Source organism: Arvicola amphibius, chromosome 15, assembly GCF_903992535.2.
Source record: "Arvicola amphibius chromosome 15, mArvAmp1.2, whole genome shotgun sequence".
NCBI lineage: Eukaryota > Metazoa > Chordata > Mammalia > Rodentia > Cricetidae > Arvicola > Arvicola amphibius.
In genome coordinates this window covers 31,630,344-31,651,639 of record NC_052061.1, presented here as the reverse complement: position 1 = coordinate 31,651,639, position 21,296 = coordinate 31,630,344, and the positions used below count along the sequence as shown (strand labels likewise).

The 21,296-nt window shown below is 40.8% G+C and overlaps 1 protein-coding gene across 1 annotated transcript in view; it reads left to right on the top strand.

Moving 5' to 3' along the window:
• LOC119801847 (cytochrome b5 type B) overlaps nt 1-20,611 on the top strand; it is a 34,407-nt gene extending 13,796 nt beyond the window's left edge. Inside the window, exons 2-5 of the mRNA XM_038312557.1 lie at nt 7,814-7,942; nt 8,390-8,419; nt 15,075-15,103; nt 19,956-20,611. Of these exons, the coding sequence (XP_038168485.1) occupies nt 7,814-7,942; nt 8,390-8,419; nt 15,075-15,103; nt 19,956-20,046 (279 nt within the window). The 3' untranslated portion in view covers nt 20,047-20,611. The remainder of the gene's footprint in view (nt 1-7,813; nt 7,943-8,389; nt 8,420-15,074; nt 15,104-19,955) is intronic.
• The last annotated feature ends 685 nt before the right edge of the window (nt 20,612-21,296 follow it).

Here is a 21,296-nt window from a genome sequence, read left to right as displayed (position 1 = left end):
GGGAATTAAAATATTTCACTATACGAATCACTTGGGTTGGTAAGTGGGTAAAGGTACTATAAATCTCTTCCTAAACAGGATATAGTTTAATCCCAGCACTTGGGAGGCAGAGGCAGGTGAATCTCTGTGAGTTCAAAACCAGCCTGGTGTACATAGTGAGTTTCAGGACAGCCAGAGCTACAAAATAGACCCTATCTCAGAACAATAAACAAACAAAATCTCTCCCTAATTTGGGATCACAAAAACACTGCTTATTCTGCATTTATTAGCTAGAATATTTTTTAAACTCTGATGCTTTGCTGACTTTTTTTCTTGAAGACTGGTTTTGGTAGTTTAATTACATGGTTTTTGTAGCTGTTAGTCATATATAAAATACAAATCAAGTCTACAAGACTGAAATTGTCACAGCTTTTCTGGCCTCCAGGGTTGTTCCTTATTCCACTCTGTCTCAACCCTTTGCTGCCTTGATTGTCTTTTCAATGAATGAAATAACTGACAATTCTATCTGGAGTGTTATTAGTGTAGTAACATGTCTGTAGCTCTCAACTAATGGGGGTTTTGCATGTTAAATAGCTTTTAACTAGTTTGAATAATGAGGCTTAAATATAGCACAGTTCTAGTATCCTTTTTGTTACAGGCTTTAAGCTGCTAAGAGGTTTGAACTGTCAGAAGCTGTAGTTGACAGAATTGTCAGACTGGGGGAGGGTATCAGCATTCCCTCACAACCGTACACTGAAGTTTGGTGCATAGATGCAGGGTTGTCCTACTGAAAAGAATCAAGTATTATTACCAAACCTTAATGGGGAAGTTTTTGAGGTAGTTGAGTTGCTTTTGAATTTGTAAAATTTATGCGAATAGATGTTTTGCCTACATGTATGTCTGTACACCCTTTGTGTGTCTGGTGCCAATATAGACCAGAAGTGGGTGTCAGATCTGGAACTGAAGTTACAGACAACTATAAGATGCCACGTGGGTGCTGGGAATTGAACCCAGGTCCTGGAAAAGCAGCCAGTGTTCTTAACTGTTGAGCCATCTTTCTACCCCTAATAGTTGAGGGTTCTTGAATAATTGGACAACCAATGATGAAGTTAAAATCTCATTTAGAAAGTTTTCTTTATTTGACAATTTAAAATATTTTAAATTAGCATACAAGGCATTATATATCACTATGACATTCTTCTTCTGAAGAAGTAAAAAGACAAATGAAAGTTGGGCTAGCAAGATGGTTCACTGGGTAAGGGTGCTTACTGTGAAGCTTTAGTTCAGTTCCCAGAGTCCACATGGTAGGAGAGAACTGACTTTTGCAAGTTGTCCTTGGACTTCCATACAAGTGACTTGAGGTGCTTGCACACATACTCACACACACAATAAATAAATATAATATTTTTTATAAGAAAATGAAAGTTTGTGTCAGAAAAGAAATATAGCTGGAGAGGTGACTCAGCATCAATTAAGAGCACTTGCTGTCCTTCCAGAGAGCCCATTTGATTCCCAGATGGTGGCTTACAACCCATCTGTAACTCTACTCCAGAGCATCTGATACCTTCCTCTAGTCTCTGCAGGCACGAGGCACATGTGTGGTACCCAGACATAAATACAGGCACAATATTCGTATACTTTAAAAAAGAAAAGAAAGTACAGGAAGCAGGTGCTACATAGATGTGGCAGCCACCTCAGGCTTTTTATGCTGTTGTTCAACATTGAATCCTCTCTGGTTTCTGCTTCTCTGGCAGTGAAAAGTACTAAAAGGATTTTAGATACCGAGATCCTCCACAGTGCGAATGTCTGCCATGTGCTGGGCACCCCCTTCATTCTCATCTCAGGGACCCTCTCCTCTTTTTACGGCAGGATTTCAGATTTATATCCTTCCTGTGCTTAACTGGGGAGAATGGAAAGTAGAGCAGAGGCACTTTTTGTAAGTTACCTCATCTGAACGTGTCTTCACTATCTTAAAAAATATTTATTTTGTGTGTGAATGTGTGAGTACAGGTGTCTGCAGAATCCAGAAGAGGGGGTCGAATCCCTGGAGTTGGAGTTGCAGGAGGTTGTGAGCCATGCAGTGTGGGCACTGGGAACTGAACTCTGGTCCTTTTCAAGAGCAGTTACCTGTTCTTAATTTCTGAGCCATCTTTCCAGCCCCCCTGAGGCTGGTCTTCTGTTGTTTTTTGTTTGTTTGTTTGAGACAGGGTTTCTCTATCCCTGAGAGTCCTGGAACTCGATCTGTAGATCAGGCTGGCCTTGAACTCACAGAGATCCACCTGCCACTGCCTTCTAAGTGCTGGGGTCAAAGGTGTGTGGCGTCACTGCCCAGCATGGTTGGTCTTATTTTTGATAATTGTATCTTTGCCTCCTGAGCCCTGGGTTTGCAGTCATGTACCACTGTGCCTGGCTTTTTATTTATTCTCACTCTTCTGGCCAGGCCAATATTCAGCACTTCTGTATGATTAATACTTTCTTTCTTCTTGCTGTGACGAAATAGCTGGCGCTAGGGAAGGGTTGATTTCACTCAGAGTTTGAGGGAACATGGTCCATCGTGGCAGGGAAAGCGTGATGCCTGAACTGAGAGATGGCTGCTCACATGGTGTTTGCCGTCAGGAAGGGAGAGAGGTGAATATTGATCTCATCTGACTTTCTCATTTTGTTCTTTTTATTAATTTTGGGGCCACAGCACATAGTAGCGTGTCACTCACATTCAGGGTGGATTTTAGGTGAGTTATAGAAACATCCTCACAGGTGTGTCTTCTAGGTGAGCCTAAATCCTGTTAAGCTGACAGTGAAGATTAGCCAGCACAAAGACTGGTAGACAAGAACTGGTTGGGCAAAAATTTAACTTAGTCCCATCTCCCGTAATGTTTGTGTTGGGTATAGACTGTTCTCTCACCAGCCATAGGACTACAGCCCTTGAGTCACGTGGGGGAGAGTGCCTTGTATACTGGTTTTAGCTCTTTTTTCCTTCTCTGACCTCTTAAAATAGCTACAGCAAAGTTCACCTGTGAGTCCCACCTGCCCAAGGACCAGGGAACTTCTGAGATTCTGAGAGTTGGAGTTCTTGGAAAAATGACAATAAAGCCTCACGGGAAAGTATGGTGACCTTTGGGTTTTGTCTGTATAAGCCCTGCCAACGTGTGTCTCGGCCACATAGCTGCAAAGTATCTAAATTTGGTCCTGGCCAAATTCCATCATGGTCAGTATTTATCATTTTTAATAAAAGCTTGCTTAAAATTAGCCAAAATGGCAGAACTGTTTTGTTTTGTATTCTGGTGAATGTCAGGAGTAACAACAGCTTATTTTTATGCTTTGGCAGTCTACAAGTACGCTCTCTAAACCTGTGTACTGAAATTAGGGACTTTTAGCTCTTAATAATATTTAAGTCTGCCTTGTACCTGCTACTGGTATTATCAATTTGTCATCTAGTCTTATTTGTCCGGTTGTATGTGTGGATGGCTTTTAGACTGATTCTTGAAGATTGCTAAACACTTTAATCACTTGTACTTGATTGTGTAAATTGGGCTTCCATCTAAAATATTCCTTGGAGAAAATGCTATGCTGTGGAACACATTCAAAGAACTCTACCTTGTGTCCAGTCAGTAGACATGTCCAGGTGTTTCCTCTTTTTGATGTCAGCTGCATAGTTCTGAAGATGTATTTTAAAATCTGTAACATAAAAATGCCCAAAGCCTAAAAGCATGCTCAGTGAGTTTTCCCTAAGTTCATACATCCGTGAAACTGCCATCCAAGTTCTGGTAACCCTCTAGGTATATTTCTTCCTAACCAGTATCCCTCCCCCAAAGGGACCACTGTGGTGACTTCTAGCTTTTGCATAATATACTGTGTTATACGCTGGGCGGTGGTGGCGCACGCCTTTAATCCCAGCACTTGGGAGGCAGAGGCAGGCGGATCTCTGTGAGTTCGAGACCAGCCTGGTCTACAAGAGCTAGTTCCAGGACAGGCTCTAAAGCTACAGAGAAACCCTGTCTTGAAATACCAATATATATATATATATATATATATATATATATATATATATATATATATATATATATATATACTGTATTATAAAGCATTCCTTTTGCACACTTATGTGTAAATCTTACAGTTACTATGGATTGACTTAGAAATGCTCCCTACAGGCTTAGAGCATTTATCTGCCAACTGCTGACACTGTTTGGGGAGGCTGTGAATCTTTTAGGAGGTCGAGCCTAAGCTGACAAAAAATAGGTCACCTGCAGTGGGCCTTTTGAAAATTATACGAACCCCGGTTCCAGTCCTACTTTTCCTGCTTTGTGGAACAGACCACTACAGTATGAATCTGCATCATGTGTTCCTGCTACCCTGCCTTCCTTGTTCTGAAGGACTAGAAATCCTCTGAAGCAGCCAAAAGAAGTCTCTCCTCCCTGATGTTGTTTCTGTTGTATGTTTTGGCCACACTAATACCAAAATAGTTAATATGGTGATTATTGACGAAACAAAAAATTAGAACCTTAACAATCAATCAAGTAGTTTCAGAGTATTCACCAGAGAAGATTGCTGGAACATGGATTTAATCCAATATTTCTATTTCTTTGTTAGCTGGACTGCAACTATACTAAGTGCTCAGGATCCCAGTATAACCCTGAGCCTTTCTCGCAATGAATATTTTTAAAAACCATATCCTGGGTTGACATACTTCAGTTAGCAAGAACAACTAGCCAGGCCCAGGTGGTGGTGGTGCCCGCCTTCAATCCCAGCACTCGAAGGCAGAGATAGGTGGATCTCTGTGAGTTCGAGGCCAGCTTGGTCTACAGAGCTAGTTCCAGGACAGCTAGGGCTATTACACAGAGAAACCCTGTCTCGAAAAACAAAACAAACAAACAAAACAAAACAAAATAAAAAAAGAACAGCTAGCCAGAAGTGGAACTACAGACTCTTAAAAAGCAAGGTTAGGACATTTAGGCTTGCCCAAAGTCATGGACTTTGATGGGTTAAATCTCTGTTTTAGTTTTGGCAGGTAGTGCTGTCTATGTGCTGTTTTACAGCTTGAATGGCACTTCCACCATGGAGTCAGTTGTGCTAAGGTCTGGGTCCCTGTTAGAAAATAAGCTTTTACATGTGAGGCATGGTGTCCCATACTAATGTCGGCGGGGAGGCAGAGGCAGGCAGATCTCTGAGTTTGAGACCAGCCTGGTGTCTACATAGTGATGTCCAGGACACCGAGAGCTATATAGAGAACTGAACCTGGGTCCTCTGCAAGAGCAGCAAGTGCACTTAACCACTGAACCCCTCTAAAACTTTTCTTTTGTTGTTTTTTTCAAGACACCTCTAAAACATTTTTAATACGACGTTTTCGTTGTGAATTACCAGCCGCACACTTACCATTTCCTGTGTTTTCTAGTACCAAGGCTCAGAAAGGAACGGTCCTGCTGCATGGCCAGGCTTATGCAGCCTCCCTTTTGTTCAGAGACTCCATTTCATACAGTACTTACCATGTTAAGTGCAACATGGTTTTAATCATATTTTATTTCTTTTTTTTAAAAGTTTGTTGTTTATTTTCGAGGTTGTATTTTAATTACATTTCTTTCTTCAAATCCTCTCATACATTCCTCCTTGCTCTCTTTCAAATTTGTGGCCTCTTTTTTCATCAGTTGTTATTGCAGGCATATATGTATTTGTACATACTTATATATTCCTAAAACAGCCTGTCAAGTCTGTATAATTTTACTTGTACATATGTATGTACGTATGTACGTATGTATGTATGTATGTATGTATGTATGTATGCATATTTTCAGAGCTGACCATTTGGCACTGGACTACCAATTGGGTGCTCTTCTTGGTGGGAATTGCCTCTTCTCCCAGCTCTACTGAGTTGTAAAGGCAGTCCTCACAGGGATCCACTTGCCTCTGCCTCCTGAGTGCTGGGGATTAAGGGTATGTACAACCGAGGCTTTTCATTTTGATACAGGATCTGACAAAGTTGTCCCAGCTGGCTTGAGTTTTGGGATATCCTCCTCAACCTCTTGTGATGGTAGGATTATTGGCCTGTGCCACCAGGCCTGGCAGATCTTCTTATTATGAATGCCTGTTTGCTGGGATGTGCCGAAAGAGGAACTGTCTTCCGTAGTTTAGACATAGAGCAAACTGGGATGAACTCCTGCATTAAGATAGCTTAGGTGCTGGGCTCTCCAGGGTGGGCACCTTTGCAGAGACGAAGATAGGAGCTACTCTGATCCTCAGGGAGCTGGCGAGTGATTATGCCTGGCAGGTGATTTTGAGAGGTTTTGTATTTCTCTTGGATACTGCTGAGGTGGTTGTTACATTAAAAGGCACTGGTTGTGTTAAATAATGTAAATGTCTGCTAAGTATTGAAGTCAGGGACTACTGAGTGCTAGTTTAGAAAATACAGTTTTGGAATAGGTAATACTTAGTAAAAAACAGCTTCAAAAGGCATGGAGCTTACCGTGTGCAGCAACCAGAGTCGCCTTTGCATTTCCAGGTATTTGCTTTTTATTTGTTTTGAGACAGGGCCTCTGTGCAGCCCTGGATGGCCTGGAACTCACTGTGTAGGCCAGGCTGGACTGGGATTCAGAGATCTGCCTCCTCTGCCTCCCAACTGCTGGGATAAAAAGTGTGCGTCATCATTCTTGGCAGGTGCCAAGTTTTAAAAAAATTGTTTGTTAGTTGTGTGTGTGCATGCTGCCCCAAAGCATGTGTGGAGGGAAGTCAGAGGACACCTTTTGGAAGTTGGTTCTCTTCATAGGTTCCAGGGATCAAAATCAGTCTGTCAGTCTTTTTCCTACTGAGCCATCTTCCCCAGTGCCAAGTGTTTGTAGCTATCCTATGTAATAGCAAAATAGCTGTCAAGATAAGTACTCTCATTATTGTATTTTACAAGTATGGACCCAAAGACATCTCAGTCTTAGTAACTTATAATTGTAGAATGTGTTTTCCCTACCCTACCTACTTACTTATTTCTTTACTTGAAAATAGTTTTTTTAAAAAAATTATTATTCATTTATAATGTATACAGTATTCTGGCTGCATGTTTTGCCTGAACACCAGAAAAGGGCACTAGATCTCATAGTAGATGGTTGTGAGCCACCATGTGGGTGCTGGGGAATGAACTGAAGACCTCTGGAAGAGCAGTCAATGCTCTTTACCTCTGAGCCATCTCTCCAGCTCCTTGAAAATAGTTTTAAACTTAGAAGTTGCAAGCATAACAATTCAAGAAGCTGAGGCAGGAGGAATCCCTGCACATGAACACACATACACAAGAGAAAAGTTTTTTAAAAAGGAGAAAGAAAGGGAATGGGCAAGGGACATAGCTCAGTTGGGAGAGAGTGCTTACCTAGCATGCATGAGGCCTGCCTGGGTTCAATGCCTAGCACCTCAGGCCACGCCTGCATTCCCAGGAAACAGGGAGAGCTGGCTTTTAAGGTTATCCTGGGCTATATATTGAGTTCCAGGTCATCCAAACTACATGGATCCCATGTGAAAAAAGGAGTCAGAGATGGAGGAAAAGGAAGAAGAAAGAAAAATGAAAAAAAAAATGGAATAACGAATTCCAGAAATTCTGGAGTTCCTACATGTGTTTTCATTGTTGGTCTTTTTGTTGCGGTTTTAATGTTAACAAAGGAAATCAATTATTGCCCACTCTATGCATTTTGGGCCCGAATATTGTAGAAAATAGTGCTGTATTCTTCCTGATGCAACCACACAGGTAGCACACAGTTTGTCCCATTAAATGGAGATGGGAAAGGAAAAATGGGGATGGAAAGAAAAACTTCAGTTTGCTTTTCAGAGAGAACTGTATTTAGCAAATGCTGTTTTATTCTAGCATCCCGGTGGGGAAGAGGTTCTGCTGGAACAAGCTGGTGCTGATGCAACAGAAAGCTTTGAAGATGTTGGCCACTCCCCTGATGCCAGGGAAATGCTAAAGCAGTACTACATTGGTGATGTCCATCCGGTAAGAACTGTTGTATAACTCAGTCACTTGTGCAGAGAAAACTTCTGGACAGCCACTAACGGGTTGGGAGAATGATTTATTCAGAGTAGATGTTTATTCCACCTAGCTCGCATACCTGGTTTGCTGCATAATCATCGAGCTCTCCTTTGTGGCTCACAGTATCAGAAAAGCCAAGGGAACTAGTTTTTGTCTTTTATTTACCGATTTATGTAATTAATGACATCTGTTCCTAAAATAGTAGTTTGGTTATTCTTGCAAGTCTCTGCTAAAGGTATTATCTATGGGCTTGTAAGTCCTTTGTGCTTAGCATTCTAGTAGCGGATCCTCATATGCTAAAGGGCCCCTTCTTCAGACCCTGAAGTCTCTGAAAGATAGGAACTAACAGAACACATTGCTAGAGTTCATTTAGATCCATCTTCAACATTATTCTCTCTCTTTTTTAAACAGAGTGACCTTAAACCTAAAGGTGGTAAAAAGGTAAGAAGTTATCACTTTGTCTTGTGTGCTTCATGTATTTCTTCCTTTCTTTTTTCTTCTTCCTTTTTATTTTTTATTTTTTATTTTTTTTGGTGGTTGTTGATTTTTTTTTTTTTTTTCCAAGACAGGGTTTCTCTGTAGCTTTGGCTGTCCTGGAACTAGCTCTTGTAGACCAGACTGGCCTCAAACTCACAGAGATCCACCTGCCTCTGCCTCTGGAGTACTGGGATTAAAGGTGTGCATCACAACTATCTGACTTTTAAAAATAATTTTAATAAGAGAAGTAAAAATGGGCAGTAGAGATGGCTCAGTGGATAAGAGCGCTTGTTGCTTTTCCAGATGACCCAGGTTCGATTCCCAGCACCTACATAATTGTCTTTAACTCCAGTTCCAGGGGATCTAGTGACTTCTTCTGGCTTCTGCTGGCATTGCATGCACATGGTGCACAAATGATATTCATGTAGGCCGAACACCCAGACACATAAAATAAAAATAAAGGCTAAAAAAATAAAAGAGAGAGAGCCTGAATATGGTGGCGCATGATTTAATCCCAGCACTTGGGAGGCCTAGGCAGGTGAATCTCTGTGAGTTCAAATTTATTTTTATCCAAGCCAAAATTCTATTTTTAAGGAATTTGGACTTTATACCTGTCAGGACAAAATGATAGTTAAGTCTTAAAAAGAAGGAAGCATTTTAACATTTTGGTTGTAAGCCTAGACTTTAATGCTGAGCCATCTCCTCTGCCTAGTAGGAAGCATTTTGTTAATGTTTTGTATGCATTTTTATTGAGACTCCAAAGCGTGTTTATTGTGGTTTTGAAAGAAATTAGGTTATGGGTTCAGTTTGGGAAAAAATCTTATTCTTACTTATATAAAACAGATGATAAATGCTCTGATTAAATTTTTTTCCTGCACAGTATCTTCTTTATGTCTCAAACAGAGGCCTTTATTTCTGTTCCTGTTTCCCCAAATTAATTTTTTTAATGCTGTATGCTCAAAGTGTCCCATGCCCTTCCCAGTTTTCTCACTGATGCAGCCAAAACAAAAGATTTGGCATTTGAGTGTTTGAAAACCTTAATGTGCTTCTCCTTGTACCAAAAAGGAAGCTTGAAAGCCTTTTCTACCTCCCACAAGCAGGGTGGTGTCGTTGCCCATGTTCTCTTACAGTTTCTGTGACCTCTCCTTTAGAAGATTTTTCACTGCCCTCTGACCTCAAGGGAGAGCAGTCTAGGTGGTTCCTAGCTCATCTGCACACAGCAAAGACTCCGTCTTCCTCCTTCTAGAATCTCATTCTTCATTGAGCCAGGAAATAAGGAACAGGTTTGGCACAGCAGTTCAAACTGGCCTTGGCACAAGAATTCTTTCAGTTCAAGAGATTGCTTGCTTGGTTGGCAGTGTCTGCCTTCTGTTGCCCTGAAATCCAGGTTTTTAATATAAATCCACTCCTCTGTCCTGCTCCCCTGCTACTTTGGACTGTTAAATTACGAAAGGCAGATGAAATGGCTCTTTAAACATTTGTAAGCACTGCGTTGGTCTTTGTCTTTCCTGCCTCAACCTGACTCATTCTCAACTCCTCTTGTGACATTCAGGTAAGAGTTGAGCTAATCATGGTCTTAATTGAACATATTGAAGAAATGCCACTCTGAGTCTATTCCATTCAAAGGATACTGTGATTTTTACAGGGAAACACCTCCAATTTAGAAATCTTCACTCATTTCCTCACAGCAATCACGAAACACTTTATGTTAAAACCGTAGAAACAGTTTTGTGGTTACCGTGTCTGAAGATCTATCAATTATTTCTTGTTGCTGGTTTTCTTCTTTGGTAATACAGGAGGCAGGAACGTTTGTGGGGAGTGGGCAGCAGTGAAGTTCTGTTCCTTGCATCAACCTAAATTGGGATCCCCTGGAATGAAAATGAAAATACAAGTCAAGTGCTCATTTCCTGGGCTTTCTTCACTCTCCTTGTTCAGAATCTCTGGAGTTCAGCTGGATTTGTATTTTGAATAGCCTAGGTGATAGGAAGGAGGCCAAGCACTACACTTCAGAAGAGATTGATTAGCTGACATAAAACTGATGCCCTTCCCCCCCCAGCCAGAAGTATAGAAAAAAGCCTCCTCAGCTCACCAAGTGGGTATGATCATTTAGAACTACAGATGTAGTGTAGCCTCTTCCTAGCTTAGGGAGGGACCGAAAGCTATGCTTTCAAGCTTGTTTTTCTCCAGCTCCTCGTTCCCAAGGGATCTGTCTCCATTAGGATGATTCTGACTGTTGTTTGTTTCAGTCAGGCTGGCTGTTACCCTTCAGGCAGATTAGGCAAAGAAAGCCTTTTGGAAAAATTTCAAGACTACCTACCAGGTTTTCATGGAATTATATTCCAGACTGATTTCATTTCCAGGAAGACGTCCTTGATCCCTCAGGTTTGTTTCTATGCTTGATGTCAGCCAGAAGGCTAAAATGATCTGGTTTCTCACAGAGGTTGAGGTAGACATCTGTCCTAGGATGTAGGCGTCTCTTTCCTTCACTTCTTATCTCTGGCTAAACATTCACTGTCACGAAGTGGGAAGAAAGCTCATTTATTAATTAGTTTCCTTTCTTGTGGTTCAGGGTTTCTGACTCTAAACAGAGTTGTCAGCTTTATAGGGTAGTTTTAGTTTTAGTAGTGGAAGAGAAAGAGATGGGCCTGTGTTGGCAGTGCCTTTGGTCTCATAGGCAAGAAGCTTGTTTCTTCTTCTCCTGCTGGACTTAAAGGCCTTGCTAAAATGCCTTGGCTCAGAAAACTGTGCTGGAGTAGTGATTTTAGAATTTAAGTTCATCTGAATCTTCATTCTATAAACACTGAAGCTGAGTTAGCTCTGAGCTGGAAGATACTATAATACAGTCCAGTTATGAGTAGATTTATAAAAAGTTTACTTGGGCCTGGAGAAATGGCACTTAAAAGCACTAGCTGTTCTTTTAGAGGACTGGGGTTCAGTTCCCACAGCCTACATGGCAGCTCACAACTGTCTGGTAATTCCAGTTTGAGGGGATCCAATGTTCTCTTCCAGTTTCCATGGGCATTGGCCCATGTCATGCACACACATAGACACACATAGGCACACACTCATACACATAAAATAAACAGAAAAACCTTAAAAAAAATTTACTTGGTGTGCTGGATAGTTTTATGTCAACTTGACACAAACTAAAATCATCTGAAAGGAGAGAACCTCAGTTAGGGAAATACCTCCATTGGATATAGGGCATTTTGCTAATTAAAGTTTGATGGGCCCAGCCCATTGTGGGTGGTGCCATCCCTGGGCTAGTGGCCCAGCAAGCCATGTGGAGTAAGCCAGTAAACAGCACCCCTCCATGGCCTCTACATCTCCTGCCTTTAGGTTCCTGCCCTGTGTGAGTTCCTGTCCTCCCTGCTTTTGATGATAAACTGTTATATGGAACTATAGACGAAATAAACCCTTTTCTCTTCAAATTGCTTTTGGTCATGGTGTTTCATTACCACAGTAGTAACCCAACCAAAACTCTTGAGCATAAAATATTTTCTTTTACCCTACAAATCCCATCTTTAGTATTATTGTTCATAAAAGTATATTCGAAAACAATATATATGTATGTGTGTGTGTGTGTTCATTTTATGAGGAATTAAACCTGTTAATACCTTGTGCTTTGGGACGGACTTTCCTTTTTAATTTTGTGTGTTGTGTTTGTGTATGTCTTGTGGATATGTGCACACAAGTGCATGAACATGCGTTTATATACTTGTGGAGGCCAGAGGTTAATATTGGGTGTCCTCCTATATTGCTTACCACTTACTTATTTATGTTTGAAACAGAGTCTTTCATTAAACTCAGAGCTCACTGATTGGCTACAGTAGCTGGCCAGTGAGCTTTGGGGACCTACTTGTCTCCATTTCTCCAGCTCCAAGGTTACAAGCACAAGTCAGCTTCTCTGGCTTTTACATGGGCTCTGGGGATCCAAACTCAGGTCCTCTTGGAGCAGGCAGTTTACTGACTAAGCCACAACCTTAGCCTAGGAATAGTTTTATTTGAGCAGTCAGTTTGTTTTGTTTTGTTTTTGAGACAGGGTCTTGTGTAGCCCAGACTGGACTTGGGCCCTTAATCTTCCTGCCTCTGCCTCCTAAGTGCTGTATTACAGGAGTGCTACCATGCTCAGCCAAGCAGTTGATTTTTATTGTTACTAACATTGGCTAAAATAATAGCAGACTCAGATTTTGTTTTGCAAGTATATTCCTTGGAAAATAAAGAAGCCATATTGCTTATGTGGTAGTCCTTCCGCTGGAAGAATTTAGGATTTGATGTGATCTAATGTAGTGCAATCTTAGTTTCCATATGAAAGGCAGAGAGCACTAACATCTAGGCATGGACTTACTCGGCCAGATGTGCCTGAAGACCAGAAGAACAAACTAAATTTGTCTGAGCCTGTAGGACTTTCATTTAAGTATAAATCAGATTCAGCAGAGTTTTGGTATGGAGATAAGGATTATAGGAAGTGTGTGAGAAGGCAAGAAAGTTATTATATTTTTTTCCTTTTAGTTTTATAAAATTGAGAAGGAATTGAACAACAGAAACCAAATTAAACAAAACTAGGTCTTGGCTGTTAATAGCTGTGCCTTATGTATCTCTCTTATAATTTCTGACTAAAAGGGGGGGGAGGCACAGCTTAGCATTTACTTTGGTGTCTGTCCTGAAGAAAATGGATGCTTTCTCTTTTCATTTCTCCAGGACATTAGGCAAGTTTTTCTTTTTCTTTTTTTTTCTCCCCTCTGGGAATGGATTGCTCTTAAAACAGATAATTAAAGGTATTTAGTTAAAAAGACAGGACACATTATATTATTTCTTGTTTGTTAGGAATGATTACTATCTCAGCATATTAGAGGCTTACTGCTATACTTTTTCTCTTTACTATGATGTAGTCCATGGCTTACTGTAGCTAGCACATATTCAAAATATTGGTTGTACAAAGAGTACAAAAGGTTTGAAATGTAGAGATTCCATCTGTGTGTTTTCAGAATTGAAGTATTTATTTATCTGTATGACAGTGATTTTAGTTCATTCATGTACAAATACACTGTTCAGTAATAATTGCAACCAACTTTATAACAACTTGATCACTATAAAAAGGAACCATGAACCTATTACCAGCCGTATTCCATTACCTCCCAACCCTTCTTGCCCAACCTAAAGCAACTGCTGATCTCCTTCTGTTTCAATTCCTTGTCCATATAAATGGACTTATATAATAGATGGTCTTTTGTATCTGCCCTTTTCACTTAGACTAGCATAATGTTTTGAAGGTTCACCCATGTTGTCACATACATCAGTAAGTAATTGCTTTTTTATTCCCAAGATTTTATTTATTTTTATATGTTTGGGTGTTTTGTTTGCATGCATGTCAGTGCACCATATGCATGTCTGGTGCTTGTGGAGGCCAGAAGAGGGCATGGGATTCCCATGGAACTGCAGTTACAAACAGTTGTGAGCCACTATGTGAATACTGGGACTTGAACCCACGTCCTTTGGAAGAGCAGCCAGTGCTCTTAACTGCTGAATCATCTATCCAGCCTCCAAAAATCTAATTTTTAAGATTATTTGGATCGAGTACTGCATACTTGTAATCTGAGCACTTAGGAATCCAAAGCAAGAAGGGTCTTGAGTTTTAGGCTAGCCTGGATTACACAGAGCGAATCTGTCTTTAAAAAAAAAAAGATTTGTTTAGTATTTTCTTTCCTTTAACTACTCTTCCCCTTTTAATTGTTAAATAATCCTAGGTTGGAGAAATGGCTCAGTAATTAGGAGCATTGCTTGCTCTTGCAGAGGACCCAGGTTCTAGTTCCAAGAACCATATGGAGGTTTTCAAATGTTTTTAATGCCAGTTCCAGGGTATCCAACACCCCGCTCCTGGTGCACAGGAGCAGGCACTTATACACATAACATTAAATAAGTCCTCAGAGGAAAAAAAGTTAATAATCGCCAAAACCCTTACTTAGTTTCAGTTTCAGAGAGTAATCAGGTCATCTCTGTAAGCCGTGAGGTAGTAGTCTGCATGTCCGAGAGCATTTGGCAGTTTATCATTTTGCAGGAGAAGAAATCTGAGGACTTTTAAAAATGTTTTCAGAAACTGTGATCTTAGTTGTGCTGTGCTAAGTCCAATTAAATAGCTTGTCATTGTGACCCAAAATAGAAGTCCATTTCAATAGAGTCTTTTTGTTTGTTTGTTTTATTTTTCAAGACAGGGTTTCTCTGTGTATCCCTGGCTGTTTTGGAACTTGATTTGTAGACCAGGCTGACCTTGAACTTACAGAGATCTGCCTGTCTCTGCCACCTGAGTGCTGGGATTAAAGGTGTGCATCACCACTGCCTGACTTCAACAGACTTTTATCATTGATATTTTTACATCTAAAAAGCTTAGGTCATTTCTATGTTCTCTTTAGATTTATATGTTCTCTTAGATTATTCACTAATACCAATGTGTTATTAGAAATAAAAGATTCCAAATCTACCCATTACCTAGAAATTATAGGCATCACATTTGTGAAGGAAATTCTGTTACTGTTTATAGTTTATCTGGATATCCAAGAAGACTTATGTGCATTGTACTAATGTTCTCTTTCTGTTATTTTTGAACATGTGACTTCTTCAGGATCCTTCAAAAAGCAGTACATGCAAAAGGTTAGTATCTCCCGTATGGACTTCCTTACACTCTACATAATGTCTCTCAGAGGTTCTATTTATGTATGTGTGTTTGGAGCTGGAGAGATGGCTCAGCAGTGAAACACTAGCTGTTTTTCTAGAGAATCTGGGTTTGAGTCCCTACACCTACATGGTGACTCACAGCCATCTCTAACTTCAGCTCTGGGGGTGGGGGGGTGCAGGTGGGATCTGATCTTCTGGTCTGGTTTATGGGGCATTAGGCATGCCCATTATAGACAGATATGTAGGCAAAATACCTGTATGCATAAAATTTTAAAAAAAGAAAAACCAAAGCAGAGATCTATGCAGATACAAGCAGCAGTAATTTCTTTTGGGGAGGGAGGGGTATTGGTTATTTTTAAAAAGGATATGAAGTTGGGGGGGACACAAGGTGGAAGCCCGAGGGCAGTGCTTCTCCACCTCTCTGACGCTATGACCCTTGAGTATAGTTCCTTCTGCTGTGGTGACCTCCATACATACAATTGTTTTTTGTTTTTGCTACTTCATAACTGTACTATTGCTACTGTTGTGAATCATAACATAAATATCTGTGTTTTCTCATAGTCTTAAGTGAGCCCTGTGAAAGAGTCATTCAACCCCCAAGGCTGACAGTGTGAGAGCTGCTGACCTTGAGAGTTGAAGAGGTAGTAGTGGATGGGTGTCATCAAAATACAACATGAATGTATGAAAGTTTCAAAGAGTCAGTGTTGCTTTTAAAAGAATTATTATCCAAAATACATAAAAAGTCCTGCAAATAAAGTTTTAAAATATCTCAATAGAATATGCAAAAAGATTTGCATTTAAATACTTTATACAAATACAAGTTTAACTGGAGGTTTCTCTCTCACCTGCCAGTTCCCAAAAAAGACTCAGAGGTTTAATATTAATTACAAACTATTTGGCCTATTAGCTCAGGCTTATTAGCGAGCTCTTACAACTTAAATCATCCCATTTCTATTATTCTATATTTTATGAGGCTTGTGGTTTGTTACCCTATATCTTGCTTCTCTAGTGGCTGCTGGCATCTATCAGACTGCATTCTTTCTCCCTGTATCTGTTTGGATTCATAGGCCAAAGCAGCTTCTTTATTAACCAGTGATAATAAAATATATTCACAGCATACAGAGGGATATCCCATATCATACAAGCAAGTGGATAAAGGCTTAATGTCATATCATTAAAATGATAGGTCTGGCCAGGTGGTGGTGGCACAGGCCTTTAATCCCAGTGCTCAAAAGGCAGAGGCAGGCAGATCTCTGTGAGAGTTCGAGACCAGCCTGATCTACATTAAGTGAGTTCCAGGACAGCCAGAGCTGTTACACAGAGAAATCCTGTCTTGAAAAACAAAAAAACAAAACAAAACCAAAACAAAAAAAATTATAGGTCTATTTCACACCCAATATGTAGACAGATGTTCTTACATATACAAAGACTTGCTTATTAGGAAGTAAGTTAGTTACCAAGACTCCTATCCTCTTCTGGGAGGATTCACTTTGAGAACATTTCGGCAGTATCTAGTAAATAACCTTTGACCTAACAATTGCATTTCTATGGGACCTGCAGTAGAAACATGTCACAAGTCGAAGCATAGTATGCCTGCCTTGTATTCCCAGCTGCTAGGACGATTGACCCAGGAGTTTTGAGGCCAATCTTGGCAACATAGTAAGACTATCGTCCAAGAGAAAAGTACAAGGAAACAGAGACACAAATGTTTATAGCTAGGGCTGGAGAGATGGCTCAGTGGTAAGGAGCATTGTCTGCTCTTGGGGAGGAGCCAGGTTTGGTTCCCGCATCCTCATGGCAGGTCACTGCTAGCTATGTAACTCTAGCTCTAGGGGATCTGACACCTTCTGATCTTGGAGTGCCAGGAACTCATGTGGTGCACATGCATACATTCAGACAAAACACCCATACACATAAACTAAATAAATGGTAAAAAATTTTAAAAAGTTAGATATGATAACATATCCCTTTAGTCCTAAAACTTGAGAGGAGAGGCAGGTGGATGTCTGTCAGTTCAAGATCATCCTGGTCTACATAGTAAGCTCCAGGCTAGTCAAGGCTATATAGTCAGACCCTACCTCAAAAAAAAAAAAAAAAAAAAAAAAAAAAGACGTTTATAGCAACATTTGAATGTCTTGAATAGACATTAAACATTGGAAAAACCTTAAATTTTTTTAGTAATAAAAATGAACTCTAGTATAGTCATATGATAAAACATTACTGAGTAATAAAAATTAACAAATCACATTTTTTTACAATAACCTGGATAAGTCTCCAGAAATTTAAAAAAAAAAAAAAAAAAACCTGTCTCTGGCACAAGATTATTGCTGGTGCTCCATCTCTGAGCACAGTGAAAATACAGTTCTCGTTTGTCTTCACGCTTCAGCGGTAGCAGAAGTGGTGTGAGACTTGGTGGCAGCCACCCTCTCTTGTTCTGCAGTCTTCACTGTTTTCTTGGGAGTCCTATCTTTGGACTCTAGTCTTCTGTGGTTGCTCTTCAGGAAGCCTCAGTGACTTCAAAGTTCCCATGTTCCATAGTTCCATCTGGTGTGCATGCTGTCTTGACTTAAAGCAAAACTGCCTGCCTGCCTGTCAGTCTCATCTGTTGGTAGTAACTTACCTCTGTAGTCTTGTGTGCACCGTGCTGGATCTGCCTAGGCAAGGAGAATAATTCTTGTTAGCAATCTCAGCTGGTTTTGTTGGTTTGGAACTTTTTCATACCAAGACTGGACATGTCTTAGATGGGCACCCAAGTCATTTGGGTCACAAAAGCCTCACAGCTTAAGCTGGGCAGAGTAATAAGCTCGTTTAAAGAACTGTTTTAAGGAGGCTGGAGAGATGGCTCAGCAGTTAAGAGTGCTTGCTGCTCTTTTAGAGGGCCTAGGTTTAGTTCCCTGCACTTAGATGGCAGCTCACAGCCATCTTTAACTCCAGTTCCAGAGATCTGAAACCTTCTTCTGGCCTTCTCGGGCCCCAGGCATGCAAGTGTATGGAGACTTACATACAGACCAAACACGCCCATGCTCATCACACACACACACACACACACACGCACACACGCACACACACACAGAGAGAGAGCGCGCTGTTTTAGGAGAGCAGCGCCGGCCCCGCCCTGCAGCACTTCTCGTGGCGTCGCCACGTGTTAACTTCTTTGAGAACAACCCACGCGCTCATTTTATTTCCTCATTAGCATCCAGAATTAAAGCTAGACAGTAAGGGCTTAGAGAGGTGGCTCAGTAGTTAAGAGCAATTGCTGCTCTTGCAGAAGTCCTGGGTTTGTTCCCCAGCAGCCACACGGTGGCTCACAACCATCCACAACTCCGCGTCCAGGGAGATCTGATGCCCTCTTCTGACCTGTGAGGGCACCATGAGCCCACATGGTGCAGCTAGAGTCATACAGGCATAACACTCATAGATATAATGTATTTAAAATAAAACAAATAAAACTAGACATTGAAAGCATGGGCACCTGACTCCCTGGGCACCTGACTCCCATTACCAGCTTCATATTTGGGGTGCAAAGATTTGTCACTTCTAAACTTATAATAAGGTAGGTAATAATAATAATATTATATTAGGGTCTGACTCCTAGTACCATATACATAAAAATTAATTATTGCAGTATAATAATTTGTAAAAAAAGTCACAAAGACAAATTCTAATATGTATAACCCCGTAACCCAGAAATAATCAGTATGTCTCATAGAAACACTTAGAAAGAAACACATACACACATAGAGCTTTTTTGGAATGCCAGAATGACTGTGAACTGTTTTGTTTTTAATATTCGTGTGTCTCTGCATGCATGTGTGTGGACAGAATGCAGACTTCATCCTCAGGAACACTGTCTCCAAGACCTCCTTGTCCTGGAGCTCACTAGTTCGGATACACTGGGCGTCTCAGGGATCTGCCCATCTTTATCTCCCAGCACTGAAATTTCAAGCATAGCCACTGTTCCCTGGAGTTTTACTTGAGTTTTAGGGATCACACTCAAGTCCTTAACTTACTGTCTCCTAGTCCTCACACTCTTGATTTTCCAGCCTTAGCATTCGAATGCTGGGATTGTGTGTGTCTGCGTGTGTCTGTGTGTGTCTGTGTATCTGTTTCTTTTTTGTTCTGTTTGTTTTACTGTATCTTGATACATAACTGGGGTTGGGCTGGCATTTTACAGTGTAGCCCAAGCTAGCCTGTACTTTACAGCAATTCTCCTGCCTCAGTTTCCAGAGTGCTGGGTTTGCAGGCATGTACCACTATGTCCAGCTTGTGTATCTTTTAATGGCATACTATGCATTCTCTTTTTACTGTGTGGCTCCAGGGTTCAGACTCAGGGCGTCTGGGTGGTAGGTAAGCACTCCACCGCCAGCTTTTTTGTTTTTTTGTCAACGGGTGTCACTCATCTTGAACTCTCAGAGATTTTTTTGCTTCTCCTTCCTGGGTGCTGGGGTTAAAATCATACACGACCTTACCCAGAAAGTTACTTCTTTTTTGTTTTTTACATACTTTTTAAAAGAAGGACTTTAGGGCCCTGCATGATGGCTGAACAAGTAGAGACACCTGCCAAGTCTGGTAACTCAAGTTCCCACATTTCCTTCTGACCTCCACCTGCACATCATGCCATGTCTGCGTACATAAGTGCACAGATACAAATAAATGTAGAGTTGGCTTTTTTGTTTGGTTTCCTCTCAGATACAGTATAGTAAGAGTTTAATTAAGAGAAAATCAAGATAAATCAAATCAAGACTCCTGTCTCATGAGCTTTAAAACAGGGGTGCTATTGTTTGGATAAACTATCCTTAACTTCATTGCTTTTTCTTCCTGCTTCTAGTTGCTGGGCATATTGGATTCTCCCTGTGGTGGGCGCCATTCTTGTAGGGTTCCTGTATCGTCACTTCACGACCGACAGCAAATCCTCCTGAGGCGACCATGTTGGAGTGTGGGAGCCCACGCTCCTGGAGCGAGAAGTAGACACTTACTGTGGGGGCTGCAGCCATGCTCCCTCCTTCAATCCTGCCAGTTGCTTTCCTCCCCACTTGGAGCCAAGATGGTTGACCAGATATCTATCTTCCTCAGTCTAGGACCAGGGTCCTTCACCAGCCAGAGCCTGATGCCCGAAGCACCTACTCACATTGTGTCCTGGCTCCCACTTGTTTCCTTCATTTCAAGAGTTTATGCTGTGATTAGAGTTCCGATGTTGTAGTGACATGGCCTTTGGGGACAATACACGATTTCTCTCACTTTGACTTCGTGTTAGATATATCTAAGGGAACAGCACTCTCTAATTTTGAATCTTTTCCCGTTTTTCTTTTAAGTAAATTTATTTTTTAATTCTGATTTAATTTTGTCTTTATCATAAGGAGTTTAATTCATGAAGTTAAGGTATGTCTCTCTTATTTTAAACACAGCTACCAAATGATCTTATTTATGATTATTAAAAGTAAGGGCCCAAAAGATATGTCTTTGGATAAAAGCAATTGCCACAAAGCCTGATGACCTGAGTTTGATTTCCTGGACCCACACGGGTAGAAGGAGAGAAGCAATTACCAGAAGCTGTCCTCTGGCCTCCACACACATGCTGTAGCCCTAGTGTACACACACACACACAGTTTATACATACAGGTGCACACATTCTGACAACACACACAGGCACAAGTGTGCACTAAACAAATGTAATTGTTAAAAAGTATACAAAAAAAAATAAAAATTAAAAAAAAAGGACTATGTGGTTTTCTCCCTCCCAGTTAGTGTAGCCGATGGCTCCTCTTGTCCCTAAGTCTGGCTCCTTTCTTCCCAAGAATACTTCATAAAACTCTGCATCCCTTTGGTTTCTTAGGTGTAGAAGAGCTGAAGAAGGGATCAGCGAGTTAAGGTGAATTCAGAATAATCTCTTTTAAAAAGAGAACAAAGCACCACTTACAGGACAGCAGTTTAAAGACACCAGTTTCCAGCCCTCTTCACCCTGGCTGTCTTTGCTAGCGAAAGATGAATCTTCCCATGGCTTCACTAAAGCCTGGGATGCTGCCCCTGGGGCTTCATGGAAGGCTCCCGTTGCCTTTTTATTTACTTATTAACAAATTTTTGATTTCCTGTTTTATCAAGGTAAGAGACTCCAGTTTGGTCTTACCTCAGTAAAATAACTTCCATGTAAATGTCATTGTTGGGGCATGCC